Source organism: Colletotrichum destructivum, chromosome 12 (genome assembly GCF_034447905.1).
Source record: "Colletotrichum destructivum chromosome 12, complete sequence".
NCBI classification, from domain to species: Eukaryota; Fungi; Ascomycota; class Sordariomycetes; order Glomerellales; family Glomerellaceae; genus Colletotrichum; species Colletotrichum destructivum.
In genome coordinates, this window is record NC_085907.1 from 46,914 (window position 1) to 66,904 (window position 19,991).

At 50.9% G+C, this 19,991-nt stretch overlaps 2 protein-coding genes across 2 annotated transcripts; both read right to left on the bottom strand.

Moving 5' to 3' along the window:
- Positions 1-14,322: 14,322 nt before the first annotated feature.
- On the bottom strand, positions 14,323-15,912 carry CDEST_15469 (uncharacterized protein; the record flags this gene model as incomplete). The annotated part of the gene is made up of 1 exon (XM_062931625.1): positions 14,323-15,912. The coding sequence occupies one exon, from the start codon at positions 15,910-15,912 to the stop codon at positions 14,689-14,691; it is 1,224 nt and encodes a 407-aa protein (XP_062787676.1). The 3' UTR covers positions 14,323-14,688.
- Positions 15,913-16,441: 529 nt separating this feature from the next.
- On the bottom strand, positions 16,442-17,245 carry CDEST_15470 (Putative zn(2)Cys(6) fungal-type DNA-binding domain-containing protein; the record flags this gene model as incomplete). The annotated part of the gene is made up of 3 exons (XM_062931626.1): positions 16,994-17,245; positions 16,512-16,799; positions 16,442-16,447 (listed from the first exon to the last, which is right to left on the bottom strand). Exons 1-3 carry the CDS (start codon positions 17,111-17,113, stop codon positions 16,442-16,444), a joined length of 414 nt encoding a protein of 137 aa, XP_062787677.1. The 5' UTR covers positions 17,114-17,245.
- Between the last annotated feature and the right edge of the window lie 2,746 nt (positions 17,246-19,991).

The window sequence follows — 19,991 nt, forward strand, 5'->3', positions numbered from 1 at the left end:
CTGTCTGGTAGAATTCCGACTCAGCCTCAAAGGTCTCGAAGTCGCTGCCGAAGAGGAGGGACTTGGCCACAAGATTGAGGATGTGACCGTAACAACGCATTCGATGTGCTTTGCAGTCACGTGAAGTCATCCTGGGGTTTATCCGTGGGTAGAAGGAGGCCAAGCAAGTGTCGTTATTCGTAGCGTTGTCGCAGATCACTACTCCCATACGGCTGACTAAGCCCCAATCCCTCACAGTATCTTCGAGGGTGGTCGCAAGGTTGACACCAGAGTGGTTTCCTTGTTGCTGAGTGAAGGCGAGGAGGCGCGATTGGTGCTTCCCCTTCGAGTCAAGGAAGTGAGAAGTGACAGCCATAAAAGCATAAATATTCGGCGATGTCCATAGGTCGAAAGAGAGATGAATCCTTGTAGAGGCTTCGCGGAGTTCAGCCTTGACTGTTGCTCTGCCTCGACTCCAAATAGTCTCAAGGTGGTCAGCCATTGAGGTTTTACCCCATGGCACCTGAGCGAATAGATCGACGTTGTGGAAGCGAAGGAGGCGCTGGAGGAAGGTATCGTCGAAGTGGTTGAAAGGAAGGTCTTGACCAACAATCGTAGCAAGGGCGAGATCCCTAATAATAGCGACCTTCGATCGAGGGATACTCGAAGTGGTGTGGCTGTCTCGTCGGAAGAGGGGTCATCCCTGTGCCCATCAATGGGGTCACAAGGGCTAATATGATGGACCCTTTATGAGATTAGTAAGTTGCGAATAGCTTCACGACAATAAAGACTTACCGACGTAGATGCTCTTGAGCAGAGCTGGTGGCGACTGCGGAGAAGAATTCGGGCCGCCCCTTTTCGTCACATCGTTGGCAACACCAGTAGGCTGGCCCAGCTTCGTTGTTGCGACTGAGTTCGACAAGGAAGACTCCATAAGCCCGTACCCAAGTTGTACGGCCTCTTCCACCCTTACGGGCCAGCTGCTCCTCAATGACGAATCGCCGATTCCCCCATAGGATAGGTTGAAGGTCGGAGATGGAGGGATTCGAAGGGAGGGTGGCGGCGCGACTGGTAGCAACTTGGGCTGAGACCCTAGTTGGTGGCTGTCCTAATCTGGTAAGGGCAGTCGCAGTGAGAGGTTCTGACATCTACGAATAGCCTTATCAGTAGACGACTGTACGATAGACAGAAAAAAACATTACCTTGTATGTATGGCAGAGGTGGTAACAGCAACAGGTAGTGACCACAAGGGGATCAAGTAGGAGCTGGGAAGGTAAGGTTGGATAAAGCTAATAATAGAAATACAGCTATTCAAATGGGAAAAACGAACGCCTTATATCGTCAGCGAAGGTTAAGGAAAGAAATTACCGATCAGTAAAGGGATGAAGGGGCTGGTGGGTGAAGTATGGAGGGTGAGGTATATGACAGAGGGAGACTGAAATCCAGCACGCTCATTGGTCAAAGCACCTTAGTCAGAAGTCAAATCAATCAATCCAAATCGGGGGGGTTGGCTTACTTATTTGGGTGGTCTGAATAGCTTCATTTGCTTGACTTAGTTGGACTTTGCGTTGTTGGCGTTGCTTTGGCGGCTGCGCTGACCTGGTATAGTTACCAACAAATACCCTTCCGACACGAAGCGCATTAGATCTGGGATACGTGGCACTCGGTTCTTCTTTTCTATGAATTTAGAAGCAATCCACAAAGCAACGCAGCCGACCAACTTGTAGTAGGGTTCCCCGTAGAAACTTTGTTCACAGCAGAACCGATCTAGTAAGTTGACTGACAGATGCAATGTTTGAGGAAGCAAGCCAAGCTCTTCATGAGCCACTGTAAGACGTCGGATGACTTCGGGTCTCATGCTTTGAATCTCAGCCGGAATACGACTAACATCAGGCGTCGTCTCGGCCTTGGCCATTGTTAGCATGCCACAAGTGACCCTATTGTTATGTTGTCCGAAATACATGCCTCTCTTTGTTCCATATCAAGTGTTTCTATCCAACTTCCCTCTCGCCTAATTTTTCTTGGCATCCGCTGTTAGTGAATCAGGTGATGAACCACTAGAATCCTTAACAGCCGAAAACTCTTCACCTCTCTGCTCCGGAGCCCTTCCGCGATGGCCTCACAGCCTCCGGCGGGCATCGGACCGCTGCCGGCCTCACCGGCCGGCCCCGATCGGGGCTCTGGGCCACCTCCAGAGCCAACCTCTCCATCAAGGGCTAAACGCCGCCGCAATACCGAGACTCAGCCACTCCGGCCCAGCCTCGCGGGAAGCCAGCCTAACACCTTCAATCCAGCTCCCCCAACGGCAATGGGGCCTCCGATTTCAACTCCAGCCACTGGTAGGACCGCCACTGGGTCTGTCTTGTCCGCCCTGGACGAGGAGGCCAGGCACTATGAGGCCCGCAAGGATGTCTTCTTGACTATCGCGCAGTCTGTGGATAATGTCGTCTCCAGCTTTGAGGGCCCCAGGAAGCAGATCGCGAAAGAGGCTACGGCCTATGTGATCCAAGCCCTAAAGAAGCTCATCAACAAGGAACATGCTCCGACACTGACCCGGAGCTGGGCCGCCGTCACGGCCTCGGCACCAGGTACAGCTCCAGACCCCCACCGGGCTCCGACCCGCCCGCAGGCCAGACCCCAGACAAAATCCCAGGCCCAACCCCAGCCCCAACCCCAGCCGAAAGAGGACCTCCGGGTCTTCGCCCGCATCTCGGAGGAGGGCCTGTCAGCTGCCCGAAAGAACGCTCCTTTTGCCCTACGCCAGACAGTTTGCCGGACCTTTGGCCTCCAACTGGCAGATATCCCTCACATCTACCACATTGCGACCGGATACTCACTAAGGCCATTAAACAAGCAGATCCAGCAAGGCCTCCTGGCAGACAAGCAAAAACTAGCGGGCTGCTTAGGGGCTTACAAGATAGAGACTCCTATAAAGTGGTTTACCTACGTCGTCCCGCGCTGCCCAGCCAAACTGTGGAGCGTTGATGGGGACGCCCTGGACCCAGCCACCTTGATCGAAGACGAGGTCTTTGCCCAGACAAGACTGAAGCCCACCCGAGCCCGGCAATCCCGCCTTGGGCCGAACCCCATTACGAACGAAGTCTCTTGGGTCATCTCATTCCTAACAGAGGTACAGCCCTTCAGACTGTTCAACCAAAGCAGCAGGTCCCAACTCATTCAAAAGAGGAAGACGCTCATCAGACACGACCCCGGCTGCCAGGGCTACCACTCAAACAGCTACTGTAACCGACAGCCGCTCTGCAACAACTGCAGCAGACCTTCAGACTCGCACGAGACTGGGCCCTGTACAGCCAAACCTCAGTGTGCGAACTGTTGCGGCCCGTTCCAGGCTAGCCACAAGAATTGTCCAGCTAGGCCTATGACGATGAACGGCATCCCTGCCCTCCCAGACCGGAAGGAGCGGGCCCGGATCCGCAAAGTTGGACAGAAGGTCTATGACGCCCTCTATGAGGCCAGTCTAAGCGCCTCTCGGAGCAGCACCCAACAGCCTGGGGACCTCCCCCCCTCCGACCAGGACCAACCGCCCGGCTCCAAGCGGCCACGCACAAGGACACCTTCCGAGAGCTCAATTATGTGCCTCGGGGACAGGGACACCGATAGTAGCAGCACGAGTGAGGATGAGCCTGAGGACGCCGAGGGTCCTCCCCAGACTAACCGCGCTATTCTACCTCTCTTGAACAGGAGTCAGAGGGTAGCCCAGAAACCGGATTACAACGTTGCTAATGCCTACACCCACCTGGAACTCGACTCGGATACGTAGGCCGAAGCAGGCCTCTCCACAGGTGCTACGTATAGCTCAGTGCAACGTAGGGAAGCAGTCGCCAGCACACACAGCTTTCCTGGAGCTCTGCTGGGCTGAGCTGATCGACATTGTACTGGTCCAGGAACCCTGGATAGGCTATGTTGACAAAATGCAAATCAACACACATCCAGGTTTTGACTCCTACGTCCCAGTGGACTTCTGGAAGGACAGGGAAACCAGACCTAGGGTCATGACCTACATACGGAAAGGGATGAAGTGGAAGGCCCAGCAACAGAGGCCCGTCCAGACAAGGGACATCCTATGGATCACAGTTGACAACGCAATTACTGTGGTTAACGTATACAGACAACCAGGAGACCCACACAATCACACAACCACAACCCTACTAGAATACAGGCCGCCAGAAAGAGTCCTTGTAGCAGGGGACCTCAACGCTCATCACTACTCCTGGGAGCCCGGATCGAGGAACAGGAATAGGGGGGGCGACATAGCAGACTGGGCAGATGGCCACGGCCTGGCATTCATCGGCGAGACAGGGACTGCGACTCATGCCCAAGGCCATGTACTCGATCTTACCTTCTCGAACATTCCCCTTGCACACGCAGTGGTCAGCCCATACCTACACCCAGGGGCCGATCATCAAGCAATTATCTCAACGATCCCGCTTCAAAAGCACCGACAACAACAGACAGACCAACCACAGTCACTATCAGTCGCAAACTCGGCCCTACCGCGGTTTAGAGACCTGATCAGAGCAGGAGTCTTAGTCTTACCTACCCTCCAGAACGCACCTACCCCTGCCGAGTTGGACACCCAAGCGGAACGACTAGTCGACCTTCTCTCCACGGCTGTCCAGGCTGTAGGAAAGAAACGAGGAAAGCATGGGAAAGGGGCCCCTTGGTGGACACAAGAGTGCGCAGAAGCCCACCGAACGTACCGCGAGGCCTGCTGTCGACAAGCCCAAGAACTAGAGCAGACCCCACGCCTTGCTACCCTCGAAGAGCAGAAGGTCTTCTTGAGTACAGTCAGGAAAGCTAAGCGGGCCTACTGGACTGCTAAGATCGAAGGAGTTACCTCGGACCAAGACCTCTACAAGATTATGGGCTGGCGAAAGGCTAGTCTAGGGGTTAAAGCCCCCCCTCTGGTAGTGGAGGGTCAGACGATCAACGACACTCAGGGTAAGGCCCAAGCACTCCGAAGAGCCCTCCTAGAGAGGTTCAGTGCCCAGGATGACCTGCCCGGAGACCCGTTCGACGTCCCTACGGTCTCTCGACGACGGATACCCTGGCATGATGTCATCAGTAGAGAAGAGCTGAGGGAGGCTACCCTGACAAAGACCACGACCCCTGGCATCGACGGGATCACAACACGGCTGCTGCGGGCTTGCTGGGACCTTATATCTGATCCTGTCAGACAACTGTTCCAAGTCTGCATGCAGACGGGCTACTTCCCCCAGCCTTTCCGCAGAGCGGAGGTCGCTATGATCCAGAAAGCAGGGAAAACAGACTATTCTAAAGCCGGATCCTGGCGGCCAATAGCCCTACTATCTTGTCTTGGGAAAGGTCTCGAGAGGCTGATAGCCAGAAGAATGTCCTACCTTACCATCCTAGAAGGGGTGACCAGCCCACAGCAAATAGGGGCTCTACTTGGCAGATCAGCGGTTGACCTAACCACCTGCCTCGCCCACGACATCGAAATGGCTCTCGACAAAGGGCTCACAGCGACATTGGTAACGATGGACGTCCAAGGGGCTTTTGACTCTGTCCTTCGGAACCGGCTGATTGTCCGGCTACGCCAACAAGGCTGGCCTCACAGCCTGATCAGACTGATATTCCACTTTGCTTCGAACAGAAGTGCCAGAGTCAGGCTGGAGGACGCAACAACAGAGGAATTCCCCCTGGCCTGCGGGCTGCCCCAGGGCTCCCCGCTGTCTCCTACTCTTTTCCTGCTTTACATCGCAGACATCTTAGCAGAAGACCCGAAGCTTCGGTTCGGGTACGCAGACGACATCGGCCTTCTGGCTATGGGACCCTCCCTTGAGAGTAATGCTGCGACCCTCGGCCAAGAGATCACACGTATCCTCGACTGGGGAACGGAGAACAAGGTCGCTTTTGACCGAAAGAAGACCGAGGCTATCCACTTCACAAGGAAACATAATCAGCAAAGAGATCTGCCAGAGATCAAGGCGAGACACCTTAGAATCGTAGCATCAACGAAGCCCATCCGTTGGCTAGGGGTCTGGTTCGACAAGAGGCTCTCTTTCCGACACCATGTTGAAACAAAGCTGGCTGCGGCGACGAAGGCGGCCCAACATCTTAGACACCTGACAAACACAAAAGGCGGGCTCCCGGCCGCTGCTGTACGCAAGGCTGTGATCTCCTGCGTCCTGCCAATCGCTCTCTACGGGGCCGAGACCTGGTATGGAGGCATGACCAAGCCAGCCCCTGGCAGAGCCATCGATACCGGCCGCAATGTTTCTCTCCCGACAGATGAAGTCAGTACAGGCCAGAAGGGTCTTGCAATCAAGCTCGAAAGGGTCATCACAACGGCAGCAAGGGCTATCCTGCCGGCCTGGAAAACAACTCCAACACGCAGCCTCCTTAGGGATGCTGGACTACCACCAAGCAAGGTGGCTCTGGAAGGAGTCCGCCTACGCTTCGCAGCACGTCTAAAGAAGGTTGATCTACAACACCCTCTTGTCCCGAGGCTCTCCCAACGAGGGCGGCAGCGGACGAAGCTCCAACGGACTGCAGACCTTGCACCAAAATGCCCGAGACCAGCACTCATCCAACCGCAGTACCTCCCAGGCTCACAAGACCTGATAGTCCTGCAGACTAAGAAAGAAGCAGCCAAAGCCTTCCAGGCCTGGCTAAAGACCGTACCAGACAGCCACATGGTTGTCTTTTCAGATGGCTCCAAAGCGACAAACGGAGCCACAGGATATGGGTTTGTTATCTACCGCAGCAACAGGCGCGTGGCCCAGGGCTGCGGCCGACTCGGTCTAGCAGAGGTGTTCGACGCTGAGGCTGAAGGGGCGAGGATAGGACTCCGGCGGGCCCTCTTAACCTCCCAAGGCCAGCCGATACACATCTGCATCGACAACACCAGTGTCATCCAAGGAATACGGGGCGAGGCACCAGACTCCTCGCAAGCAGCGGTGCTCGAGATCCAAGCTGCTGCTAGGATATACGACATCCACACCCACTGGGCGCCAGGGCACCAGGGGATTAAGGGCAACGAAGAGGCGGACCGGCTAGCCAAGGAGGGCGCAGCGCTGCCGGTCCCGCTAGGCCAACTGGCTACGCTCTCCGGGATCAAACGGCTTGGTAGAGAGAGATTGCGAAACCAGTACAGACAGTGGTGGGGTAAAGAGGCGACCGAACGGTACACCCAGCTTGGACTGAGGCTACACTTCTCCTGCCCTCCCGAACTCGCCCTACCACGGAGCACCCTTCACCATCTTTTAGCGGCCCGGTCGGGTCACGGGGACTTTGAACATTATCACCGACGCTTTAACCACACCGGAGCCTTGCTAACCTGCTCCTGCGGGGAGGCAAAGGAGGTAGATCACCTGGTCTACTGCCCAGCGACCCTGGCGAGGAGGCAGCAGTGGCCCACCCTCTACCCAACTGGTCCGCTCGACCCCATAGGACCTATGGGATCCCTTGAACGATACTTCAAGGGACTAATGACTGACCCAAAAGGCTTTGAGGCCTTCCTCCGCGTGACACACTTCTTCCGGAAGATCTGCCCACGCTACTAGGGAACGGGCTTCGGCACGGGATCTAGACAGCCAACTTAACCTCGCAGGGACTAGATGGGAAGCAATGAAACTGGGGAACCAGCGGAAACCAGGGACAGACAGAACACATAGTAGCCATCAGGCAGGATTTGGAGGACGAAAGGAAGGGCGATGTACGAAGTACATAGTCCTAGCCCACGGCTCTCCACGCCACATACCCCTCGGGAGGTCTGCGACAAGGGTTCCACCCTTGCCGCCATGGCGTTAAATACAACAACAACAACAACAACTTTGTTCCATATTTCTGAGAATGTCCTCCGAATATCCATCACCAGGTTGACGCGTGCCGAGAGCAGTCTTCTGTCGTTTGGATATGGATACTTCGGGAGGGCTCCATATATCTGGAGCAGCTCTTTTTAGAATCCGAGGCATCGTTTCAGGTCAGCTCCTAGCCCCCGAATGAGGACAAAAGGACACTACAAAGTAATCAGGCACCCGGAAAATTCAAGTTCAACGAAGCCCAAGTCAGCTCTTCATATGCTTCCAGTGTGACCACCTGCTGTTTCTCCAGTGTTTACAGGTACCCCTCGTATGCTTCGGTGAACTCCAGCTTTGAGTGGGGCGTTAGTAACAAAGAGACCCAGTTTGAGGATGTATAACCATTCGTTATAAAGTTAACTTCTATGTTACTTCTAACCAGTCCAGCATCTAAACGATAACAAAAGTGACGTAGGGACGATTTACAAACTTAGCTACTACGAGATAGTTACAGTGAGAAAGTAGTAGGTTATTGAAAGCCGTAGAAGCGTTAACGAGTGAGAATCTACTGTAGATAATGAAACAAGAGGCGAAGCTGTAGTAGGCCAGCAAGCTTTCACGTAATGATATTGCCTAGGTTTTTCTTATTTTTGTCGGAGCTTCACATACTTTACGTTTCAAAATTCTATCTGCACCTACATGTGGTGGGCGATATTAATATCGATGTGCTTGCGGCTGTGTTCGGTTGAGTAATCGTCTACTCGGTTAAAGGAGGATATGTACGTTGACTAATATCGCCAATCGGCAAACAACGACTGTAGCACCAGCAGAGCATGGCAAGCCGGAGATTTATTCCATGGTTGTCGTCACGTTTCAAAAATTGCGAGTGCATCAGGAGATCTTGCCATGTTTGTAATATGCTTACCTCTGCCTAATGGACTTCACGACTTCTTGTGGAGCGATTCGTCATGCTGTCAGGCTACCCTAATGCTTTATCAGATTTAGCGACTGACGATCCTCCAAGCGACTTACATGGAACATTGCCATGTGTTGACATGTCATTAAATCTCACGCCTTACTTGGAACTAGCCTCCAGTGGATGTGTCGTCTTTGGCATTGCGTCTAGGATTTCTGCTTCATACTTAAAGTTCAAGCAATCCCGCCATTGTATATATGCCGCAATGAATTCATGTAGTTCGTCAAACGTCGCAACAACAGCTGCAAGTAGGTTCCGCTTTTACTAGACCATACATTTGAAAAAGCTCATTCTAAGATGCCAAGACAGCAGCGTGTTCCAGTCCAGAGGCTTATGCGCCAAATTTTGCGACAATTGGGCCTTTGCTATCTTGCAACAAACTGCGTGCTGGTGTTCCAATGAATCTGCTATCGTGGGGTTGACAGCAAATCGATTTTGTGACACACCATGCCCTGGCTATCCGTACGAGACTTGTGGTGGTAGGGACCTTTTCGGCTATATAGCGCTTCGCAACAACATCTCGCCAGAGAACAGCATTGATTCAAGAACGGAAAACCCAACGCGAACATTGGTGGAGACTTTGTTTCGGACGCGAATTGTCGAGCACGTGCTCACCCAGACACTAATACAAACGATCACCAACACCACAAGCATGGTTTCCGCCTCATCAGAAGCTTCCAATGACTCCAAAACAACAGTCCCAGCAACAATTTCGTCATCGTCCAAGCCCGGTAGGACGTTGAGCCCAACAGAACTTGCCGCCATCATTGCAGGAACCCTCGCAATCGCCTTGATAGTTGTGGCCATCGCCGTTTGGATGCTCCGCCGGCGCCGTCTGTCATTTGAGCAGGGCGAGTCGATGACAGGCTCCATTAGCGATCTACCGGTTTCTCTAGGCGCACTAAAGAGGCTTTACGTCGCTAACCCGGACTAGGGCCTTGGCTTACACAACACTGTTTAGTTAGCAAAACATTAATAACACCTGCATGATAACTTACGCTATTGTGGTCATCTTAAAACTCGCACTTCTTTTGGTTCCATCCGTCAGTACGGTCGATTTGCCTAGCACTCAACTTTGTTTTAGCGCGCTGAACGGCTAACCGGTCTTCATATATAAGGGCGTGGATTTGCTATGACTGCGTTTTCGATTGAAAACGATATTGGACGTACTACACTTAGCGACTGTTTCAAGAACCACTCATCGCTTTGAATCATAGGGGGATGGTTCTACGTTCATTCGCGTTGATGAGCGGAGTAGACCCCACTGTAATGGTCCAACCATTTCGGTGCTGGCTGGCAGGCGCAACTCTATAGTGCATCTCAGATAAACGAAGCTTTTGCTTTATGCTGCAGTTGGTTGCCCTGACCTGGTCGTAACATCCATGGCTTAGACGTCCTGAGCCGAAAAGAATAGGCCGACCTTGTGTTAGCCGTTTGCTGTGGTCATACCTATTTAACTGTCAAGACATAACTCGTAACAAGAGACGATTTAGTTAGCGGATGTTAAACCTGCTTCGAGTAACGTTAGCAAATATGTTAGGCTGTGGAAGCAGCCAATCTCAGCCGGCCATCCATTATTTATTTCAAATGGTGGTAAGAATACAAAACAAGAACACGTGAAGTGTTAATGTGCGGTGTTATTGTCAGAGTTAAATGTTTTAGTAGAAAGACAGAACAAAATACTCTTGCCAAAGATCCAACAACTATTAATTATTACTTATCAATTAAATTTCGCAACCCTGCTATCGAGGCTGGTTTCAGGCTCTTCTTTTCTTCAAGTGAAGTAACCAAAACCTTGTTGTACCGGATATTGCCATTGTGAAACATTTATTCATTTCCCTATTTTCCTTGGTGAGCAGATAACAAGGCTCGATTGTATATCGAGTCGCATATCAAATAAGTCTCAGCCCCGTTCTACGCTCGCAGGTCGGTCTCACTGCTGACTGCATACCACTAACAAAATGGGATCGATTGCCCAATTTCTCATACAGGGAAGGCTCCAGAAAGCACGCCTGTCCGAACATGCAAGCTACCAAAGGACGACGCGCTTTCCCCAACACCCTGGAGTACGTCCTGCGAAAACGATGATCGCGCGAGAGGAACCTCCAGGTCCGTTGCGAGACCTTGTGAGACATCGGAAGCAGGCAACTATCCAGAACAGTGGAGGGGATGAGGCTTTTCATGTTCGATCCAGGTTTCACAGAGAGCCCGACCCAGCGGCGATGAGCACGACTGAGATTGCCCTTGCCAGCCCAAGACACGTCATCGAATGTATGAGATACTGCGAGCCCAACATATCACTTGAATGCCCGGAAGTAGAGGAATTCTACAAGCTAGGGGACGAAGAAGTGATGGAAGATGAGATCTGGTTTGCTTTGACACCGATTGCCCACTTCTGGAATCCTAACGCAGCGGAGGAGGCGAACCGCATCGTAACAAACAATCGGTTCGACTGTTTATTGGTTATCGGAATCTGTCGTTAAAATGCCGGCTTCAACCTTCATATGATTCAGAACTACTGTTCGGTCCCTACGCACGAGCCTTGGAGATTGGGTGAGAATACGCTGGATCGATTGCTAACAAGCAACGACTGGATTGGCATTGAGGATGGCCTCCAACCAGACAGTGCTCATCTCGCTATCGGTCGTGTTTTCCACCTTGGGTACCGTGTTCTCCACCGGACTCAATCAGCGGCTGAGTATCAGGGGATCATCGTCATCGGAGCTTATGTATCACATCACAAATTTACATTACTCAGGATGGTCGATCGCGTCATTTTGTACGAAGATGTCACGACGATGCTAGAATTCATCACCGACAAACCTTTAAGGCTTTCCTAGATTTGGACGTTGTAGATTTTAATCCAAAAGCTCGAAGATTCCCTGCGCATTTTCACTGAGGCTATGTATGACTAGTTAAGCTATTTTTGAAATGGTCACGAACAAACGCAGTACCTGTCATGCAGCCACCAGGCCTGTATCCAACGGCTAGCCCGACAATAACATGAAAGAGGAATGAGTGACTCGGTTTAGTCTGAGATACATACATGGGCGCAGTTTCAGGTCATAACTACGTAAATGATGACGCTTTCCAGCAGCATGCATTACAACAATGTCATTCACCACAGTGTTGGTATAGTGATCTGCTTACAAATTGACAGCTAAACCAGCAACATCATGTCCCCATCTGTCAAACGATTAATGCAAAGCGAGATTGACGACTGAAAATACCATACGCTTTTGCTGCTGGTTCTCGGCGTTTTCGAAGTAGTAGTCTCTTTCGCCGCGACTTGTTTTCCATCTCAGACAACGCCTTGTCCGTTCCATCACGGAGGATGACACGGTTATCTAAGAGATGGAAAACTCCCAAACAACTTAGGGAAACCATAACGATTGGGCTCTCGAGCAATAGACCGAAGTCACAATCACGGGGTTAATACTTCCATAATGGCCCACTGGCCGATCCCGATTCGGTCCAAGCTAGATGGTCACGAGGCAGTTTGGAGTCGTCTGAAATAGACGGCTCAAGCTTCATGACATTGGGTGCATCTAGCGCAAGATATCTACTCCCGGATGTGACTAGCGCAGGCCCAGTGTCTGTCGGATCAAAGGCAGCTTTTGTGGGTATGCCTTGGTTTGCCCCTCTGAGGGTACTGAAGTATTGGCGACGTTTGAATCTCATGATGTCGCTCTTCTCGCGCAGCTGTAAGCGGCGAAACTCCTTTCGCAGGATAGTCTCCTGTAGTTGACGCTTCCTGTTATACTCTTTGTTGACATCGGTGCTGACCTCAACTCTCGCCCGTGACAGATGTCCTCGCCAAAGCTTAACGATGCTAGTCGTTTGTGACTTATGGAGTCTGCAGAGTGATTTATCCACAATGCCTTCCAGCTTTTCGTTCTCGACGTGAACTAAGCAGGCTTCCTGAAAAACATTTTGAAGTTTTCTCTTACACCGGTTGCCGGACTGAGACCTCCCCACGCATTTCCCGCATTTCTCTCGGGACTCCAGTTTCACAAACTGTATGAAATCCAGTGCGTCGTAAAGTGTTAGCATCTTTTTCGCCAAGTGTTTCAATAGAGTAAAAAAGGACACGTGAGTTGCAGTGTTCCTGTTAATATACGGGTATTTCCACCTAAGAATCAGGAAAACTGCAGTTCTGATTGTCGATTTTATCCTCCTTCGCCCTGTTTTAATAACGGTATGACTAGCTCTAAACAACACAAACAGTACCTAATCTTATTATCATTCGAGTGATTACGTTATATTTAATACAATCGGACGTAATCCTAGTGAATAAGTCGTTTGCGATTGATGCATACGCACATGATGCTAATTGAGAGAAACCCACATTGACACTTAGAAATAGTCATACTATGAGGTTTGTAGTTGTTTTCCAGCTCTCAAAGTAGCAGAAACCATTGCATGAATGATTGTACGGGTTAGCCTGCATGGTGATGAACATGAAAACGTAACGATTGCAAGATATTGATATTGGTGTTAAAGCCCAACCAGTTGGGATGCTGTCTGGCGTGACTCTATAGTGCAAAGCAGGGAATAATTGTGCAGGTGCATCACTCCCGAATCTTTTACTTTGTGGTGCAGTTGGACCGCTGACCTGCCCGTAGCAATCACCTTGATTACGCACGGAAACACTGACTGTCACAAAGCGCAAGGGTAAACTTATCTCTATTCGGTTAAGAATGAAGATGTGAAAGTGTTTATGAGATGGTTGCTAGGATTTACTACAGTCGACTTACATTAGTGGAAGCCTGGGTTTGCTCTTGGGTAACGTAACAGATACGCGAGTGCTAGATCAACCGGTTACCATTTTCAACCGTCATGTAAGTCTTTCCGTCCTCAATTTTTTGGTAATCCACTTAGTTCTATTTTTCTTTTACTGTGAGTCGGATTTAGTGCACTCCCGCGGTTGCCATAGAGCAAGCGTTCTGCGGTTTCTATATCTTTTCTTTTCTTTTCTTTTCTTTTCTTTTCTTTTATCATTTCTGAGGTTCCAAACTGATGCTGAAGCAGCAGAAGGGCTGTGGTCTAAATTTCTAGTTTGCTGCCTATCGTTACGATGGTAGACAAATCAGACAGGTAGACGCGTGGTAAGGTTGAGAACCAGGAGTAGCCCACAGCACCCGAGTAACGTTATACAAATAGTAGAAGGGTCCGCTCACTATGCACGTACGTTATACTAAAGTAAGTACCTTTACTTACCGTACATATGGATCCATGTCCTGGCATCTATCTACTTTTCGTCTATCTACCAGAGGTCCAGATAGATAGATAGATGACCCACATGGACCTCTGGTTGATAGATAGATGTAGACCCACATAGATCTACATCTACATTTCATCTACATCGGTAGATAGATTCGCCAGCCTGCTTGTATGTGAAGCATGTCTGCTTTTTATAATCTCATAGTAATTGCGGCATTGAGACTCAGTCGCCAGCGAAGATTAATATCACAGGATTAACAACAGTCCGTTGTCCATGAATCATGAGGCAAGTCACGGTGTTAGGCTGTTCCGAAACTTGCCATATGGTGCCCCACGGAGTTTGTAGGACTAGTATGATGAGCAGTGACTAGCAGCAAGCATCTCGCTTGATCAAATGAACATGTTTTCGGTTTCTCGGGCCCCTCAAAAACGCCAGGCGCTGTTCGGGCCTGTAAGCCAAACTGAACCGAGTGTTGATCATGAATGGGAGTCTTTGCCAGGGCTCAATTCTTAGTTGAGGAATGTCCTGTTGTTTTGCGCAACCACAAGGAGGATAAGAATAGGGTCCAAGTAATGGTCAAACTAAGGCTTTGCAAGGGAAACGCGGCAGACCAATTCGGGAACTTGGCTAAGGATTCATCAGGGAAGAACCTAGTGAACATGCTCTCCTGGCAAGCGAGGCCTTTCGAGAACTGAAATGGTGGTGAAACATGCCACGTACCGAGGTCACCAGCCTGTGGGAGTCCCCATGTCCAATCCATCAAATGTAGACAATTGTCTGTTGATGGGTTCAGGGTCTGCCATAGCCAAAGGATCCCAAGAAACACTCGCACCTAGATATCTCGAGAACAACTGATCAATGGGAGGGTACCCATCTTGTGTTTCGGTCGTTGAGTGATGGCAGTGGGGCTCCATTGACCGGGGCGGCTCCATGCCAGCCCTGGACCTGCTCAAATGCGAACCCAAATGCTTCCGAAGTGTCTCTATGTAACCCGGCTCGTTTGGCTGAATCCCATTTTGAGAAGTAAGGTAATCCTCTCTGATTTTCCAAGCTCTCAAGATGAAGTTCCCAAGAGCGATGTTGTACTCTTGAGAAGGGTCGAGGAACTCAGGATGGTATTCGTAAAGGGCAGGGATTTGTTGCCACGCCCTTTCGACCAAAGCTCCAGTCAAGCGCTGGCTCAGCTGGCCCACCATCAAGATAACAACATCATATTGAAAGAGTAACTTCAGAAACCAGTGAAACCCAGGATGCTTGTTCGACCTGTACGCATTGATGTTGTGTTCCGTGGTCATCACAGACCACTTGAAGAGATTGTCTTTCGGCGTCAAAATCTCTGTGCCCCATTCTGGCTGTTCCTGCGGAGGACAAGTGGACTCCTTAACCTTCTGAAGTACAAGGGACTTTAAGAGACCCGCAAACTCATGTACCGGGCCGGCAGAAGGGTCGGAGTTTTTCTCAATAACGCTGTTTAGTCGATGCTCGAGAGTCTTGATAAAGCCATTAATATGAGCCGATTGCATTTTGGTTCTTCTACCGGAACTCAGGGTACTCAGTTCGCTGTGGAGCATGAGGGACTCGAGGTCCTGTTGTTGATAGAGGCAGAAGCCAATCTGATAGACCAATAGTGGAATCACCATTTCGGTCGGGCCTTCGCGTTCTTGATATGGCTCCGTCGCACCGGTGTGGAGATCCGCGTCGTTCAAATTCTTGGGCAGTTTGCAGTCGCTCGGTCGAGGGAGCAGCGATTGGCTCAGGCCCGATATCATGGAGAATTTCGAGTCCAGCATGAATATTTGCCACCAAATTCGGCGCCGCATTTCGGTTTCGAAGTGTGGAAGACCAAGGAGCTCCCCGTCTCTATGAAGGCCCATTTTCTGCGCAATACGAACACAGATGCCATTGAGAATCCAAGCTCCATGGATATTGCACCTACCCTGGATTGACATCTTCCATAAAGTTAGCAGATAATACAATTGAACGGAGGTTTAGTGCGGTTCAGCCTCACAATATGCAGAACCAGGGCTTGAAGGGTGGTGAGATCGTGAGACTTGAGGAATTCTGCTCGGAACAGGCTGGTCCTCACGCCGGAGGAAAACCGCCGGAAGGCAGTCTTGCATGTAGAGCCCAGCATAGTCATGCATTCTTCCTCTGTCATTGTGATAACAGACAGGCTGTAGACCGCAAAGAGAAGGGCCTCGGCATTGTGTGGCAATGTTCCCCGGCTACTGGCGGCCTCGACCACAAGCGGTTGCAACGTTGGCGCGTGGATAATCTTGGTGAGGGAATTGACCCGATCAAGGAACGTTTGCCACAGGCGAAATATCTGACCAGCACGTGGATATAGGTCTCCGGGATCGTCGTATGCTGCATCTCCACCAACAAGCAGATACTCGCTGTAGTCGGGCATCGATGCTCCGGGGTCCCAATCGTGTGGCCCTGCTTCAACTACCTCGTCTTCTTGTTCAACGAGCTCTCTCATGCCTCGCAACTGTAGGGCTTTTGTCAGCAAGATGCCCCCAAGTCTGTTTGGTTCTAGAAAACGCACCTCCTCGTAAACTGTAGCCCAGAGGAAGTTGTCCATGAACCGCACAGCTCCACCTTCCACTACGAGTTTTCCGGCAGGTTTCCAATTGAATTCGTTGTTCTGATATTGCGGGATGCTCGAGGACTGTCGCGGAGCGTCCATATTGTCAAAATCCAGAGGCTCCTTGCTGGCTGCCACATACTTGGCCAAAAGCTTTTCGCATCGGGCGAGTCTGGCCTTTAGCTCTGCATTGGGTTGCCTTCGCTTCCGCGCCGGTGCTGGGATATTGGGACTGCATCTTTCTTTGGACTATCCCAATGCCATATTAGCGATAATCCGATGTAGATTTGAAAGTAACGCTAGCATATATCGGAGACGTGGATATGAACAGGCTGGTTGGGATGTTGGGACGCTCATCAGCGCCCGTCTCAGTGAGAAGAGGCAAAGCAGATGAAAGAAGGGATAGATGGCATCATGCCAAGTCTCATGGTGAGTTTTCGTACCTTGACGCAGTTTGCACACGGATATTTCCGATCGCACTTCACCTTCCGGCGCTGGCACAGCACGCAGGCTAGAGGCCGTGGCTGATTTGATGAGTGAACTTCCTTAGGAGAGGCTGACATGTTGTTGTTAGAGAGACAGGTCGCGTCAAATGTAGGATGGGAAGGTTGAAGCAGTCCGCTTAGTCGGCCGCGAGGAAGGGTATGTTAAATAGAGCGATCGGGTTCGGCCAGAGACAGACCGACTTGCGGTACTTGCCGTAGTGGATGCTCTTATTGCCTCCTAAGCTATGCTTGTAGTACCTCACCCCCCACCCACTGTTAACCAGGAGCAAGGTCTGTGATGAATCAGGGCCTGGACGTCGTTTGAGACATAAAAGGGGTGCCGAAGCTTAAAATGAAATCCGAGCCCACATGAAACTGCGGGCTTGGCTTCAACCCCTATATTGAGCACATGCCAATGAAGTGAAACTCTGGTCTGATGTGAATAAATGTTGAATAAGATGGTGCCCTACTGTCGTATTTTGTATTTCTGTGGCAAAGCACAAGGCTGTTGTCTGTGCATTCATCTAGGTTACACAGATGAATGAGCTGGTAAGGTGTGTTTCATGCCACCGCACTTATGCAGGTGCGAGATAATTTAAAGACCAGGGTATATTTGACCAAGCCGGAGGTCGACCGGATATACTGCCTTTCCGATGCCGGAACCAATCAGAACTTTTGAAAGAGTTTACAGAAATATGAAATCGGGATGATGAGGCTTGACAGAATCCTTGCATGCTTCTATGCGAGTCATGGACATAACCCATCCAGAATGGTCTGACTGTACTTAAACAGGCCAGCCTGTCATTTCCACCTGGCCCTAGCTCTGTAACACTTATTAGGATAGCATTAGGCCCACAAGCCTGTGGTAAGACCATCCACTCTTTAGTACGAATAGACACTCTTTTCTGCTCACTCATATATGCATATTCCGCTGGCCACCCTGACAAACCGTCAAGGCTCTGCGGGTAAAGGTGGATCTTCCGCCCTGTGGGTTGCCTCGGCTGAAGGAACGCGTTTTCGGCCTCTGACGCGCCTGTGCCAATATACAGCATTTAGCTAACATCAACCCATACTGCCCATACTACCCACAACGCCTTCCCGTCACTTACGACGTTAATGACGCTTGTTTCAATTTAATTGTACGCTTTTACATGTATGGAGAACTTCCTGCCAGCCCTCAGGCGCACGCGCACGGCGCCGACGCCTCGTTCGATCAATGCCCAGCTCCTTGCTGCGTCTGCTGCAAGTGACGCCTCGACCCTCGATCTCAACACCCGAGATACCTTCGACTCCCTTCCTGTTGCTGTATGGAGTGGCCGCCGCTTTGTCAACGCTGAGGCTGTGTCGAGGAAGGGGGCCAGGGGCCGCACAAGCTGGATCAAAGCTGAGGGCATCTTCGTCTTTGAAATCCTTACTAATAATACGTTGGGTAGGTCTCCTCTTGCCTACAACGTTGCCAACATGCTAACCAGCACCCAGGCGATGCTTACTGGATCTGCCGTCACTGTGACGAAAGTGGTATGCTGAAGAAGCTGTTTGTAGCCTCAGCGACTACTGGTGCCAGCACCCACCTCAGGCTTGTTCATCGTATTACGTCAAGTTCCGAAGCCGAATCCGAGACCCCCCAAGACTCCGAAGACTCCGAACCGCCGTAGAAGCGTCAACGATTTTGCTTAGTTGCCATACCCAAAACCAAGGTCTCCAATATCCAAGAACTGGCTATTGGATACCTCGTTGATGCCAGCAACCCCCTCACTACCTTTCAAAACCCATACCTACAGGCCCTGCTTCGTCAATTTGATTATGACCTTTTTCAGCAAGTCAACTGGTCAGATAAGAGCCAGGCGCGCGAACTCCATCAACTCTATGAAGCCAAAAGGGTTATAGTGAAGGAGGAGATGAGGCAGGCTCTCACTAAGGTCCATCTGTCCTTCGACCTATGGACCTCGCCCAATCGCTTGGCGATTATTGCAGTCTTTGGCCACTTTATCAGCCCTGCAGGCAATGACTCACGATACCTCCTCGCCTTGCGCCGCCAGCCTGGTGCTCATTCTGGTGAAAACATTGCTTCGACAATCTGTCAGGTAATTAGAGATTGGGATCTTGTTGACTCCGTGGGTGCTGTCGTCAGTGACAACGCCAGCAACAACGATAATTGCCTGCAGAACTTCTACCCACAACTCTCGCCTTCATACACCTCCGAGGACGCGATCCATCGAAGACTGCGTTGCTACGGGCATATCCTCAACCTCGTGGGCCGGGCCTTTTTACATGGCGTTGATCGAGAGGCTCTTGAACAAGAATCTGATGCCCTACTTGACGCCGGTAGGTTGAGTGATGACTTGGCACTCTGGAGGGCGAGGGGACCAGTCGGCAAGCTTCGCAACATTGTCAGATATGTCAGGTCATCGCCACAACGCTCTGAACGCTTCCTAGCCATCAGCAACGAGGCTGACGATACTATCGACGACGAAGAGGCTGGTGGCGACCCCTCTCATGGGTTTACCTTGTACCAGGAGTCCTCACAAGAGTTGAATCTTATCCTCAGTAATGATGCGAGGTGGAACTCCACGTATTTAATGCTGAGGCGAGCTCTACTCAAGCGGACCCAAATCGACGGCTTTATACTTAACGATAAGACTCTCGGTAACCCATCGCAACGCCTGCCCGACGACGATACCCTCACCAATGAAGACTGGAACATCCTTATTGAGTTTAAGGATATACTCGAGCCTCTATACCAACAAACTAAGCGCTGTGAGGGTTGGGGTAAGAAGGGTGCGCATGGTCGACTGTGGGAAGTCCTTTCTGGAATGGAATACCTTCTGGATCGTCTTGAGGAGTGGAAGAAGTTATTCGACTTGCCCACCGACAAAGAAATCGACCTCACCGCCTCACAACTATCGCAGAGTCAATCTAATCGTTCGATAAGGCGGTCAAGGACATCACAGCAAGC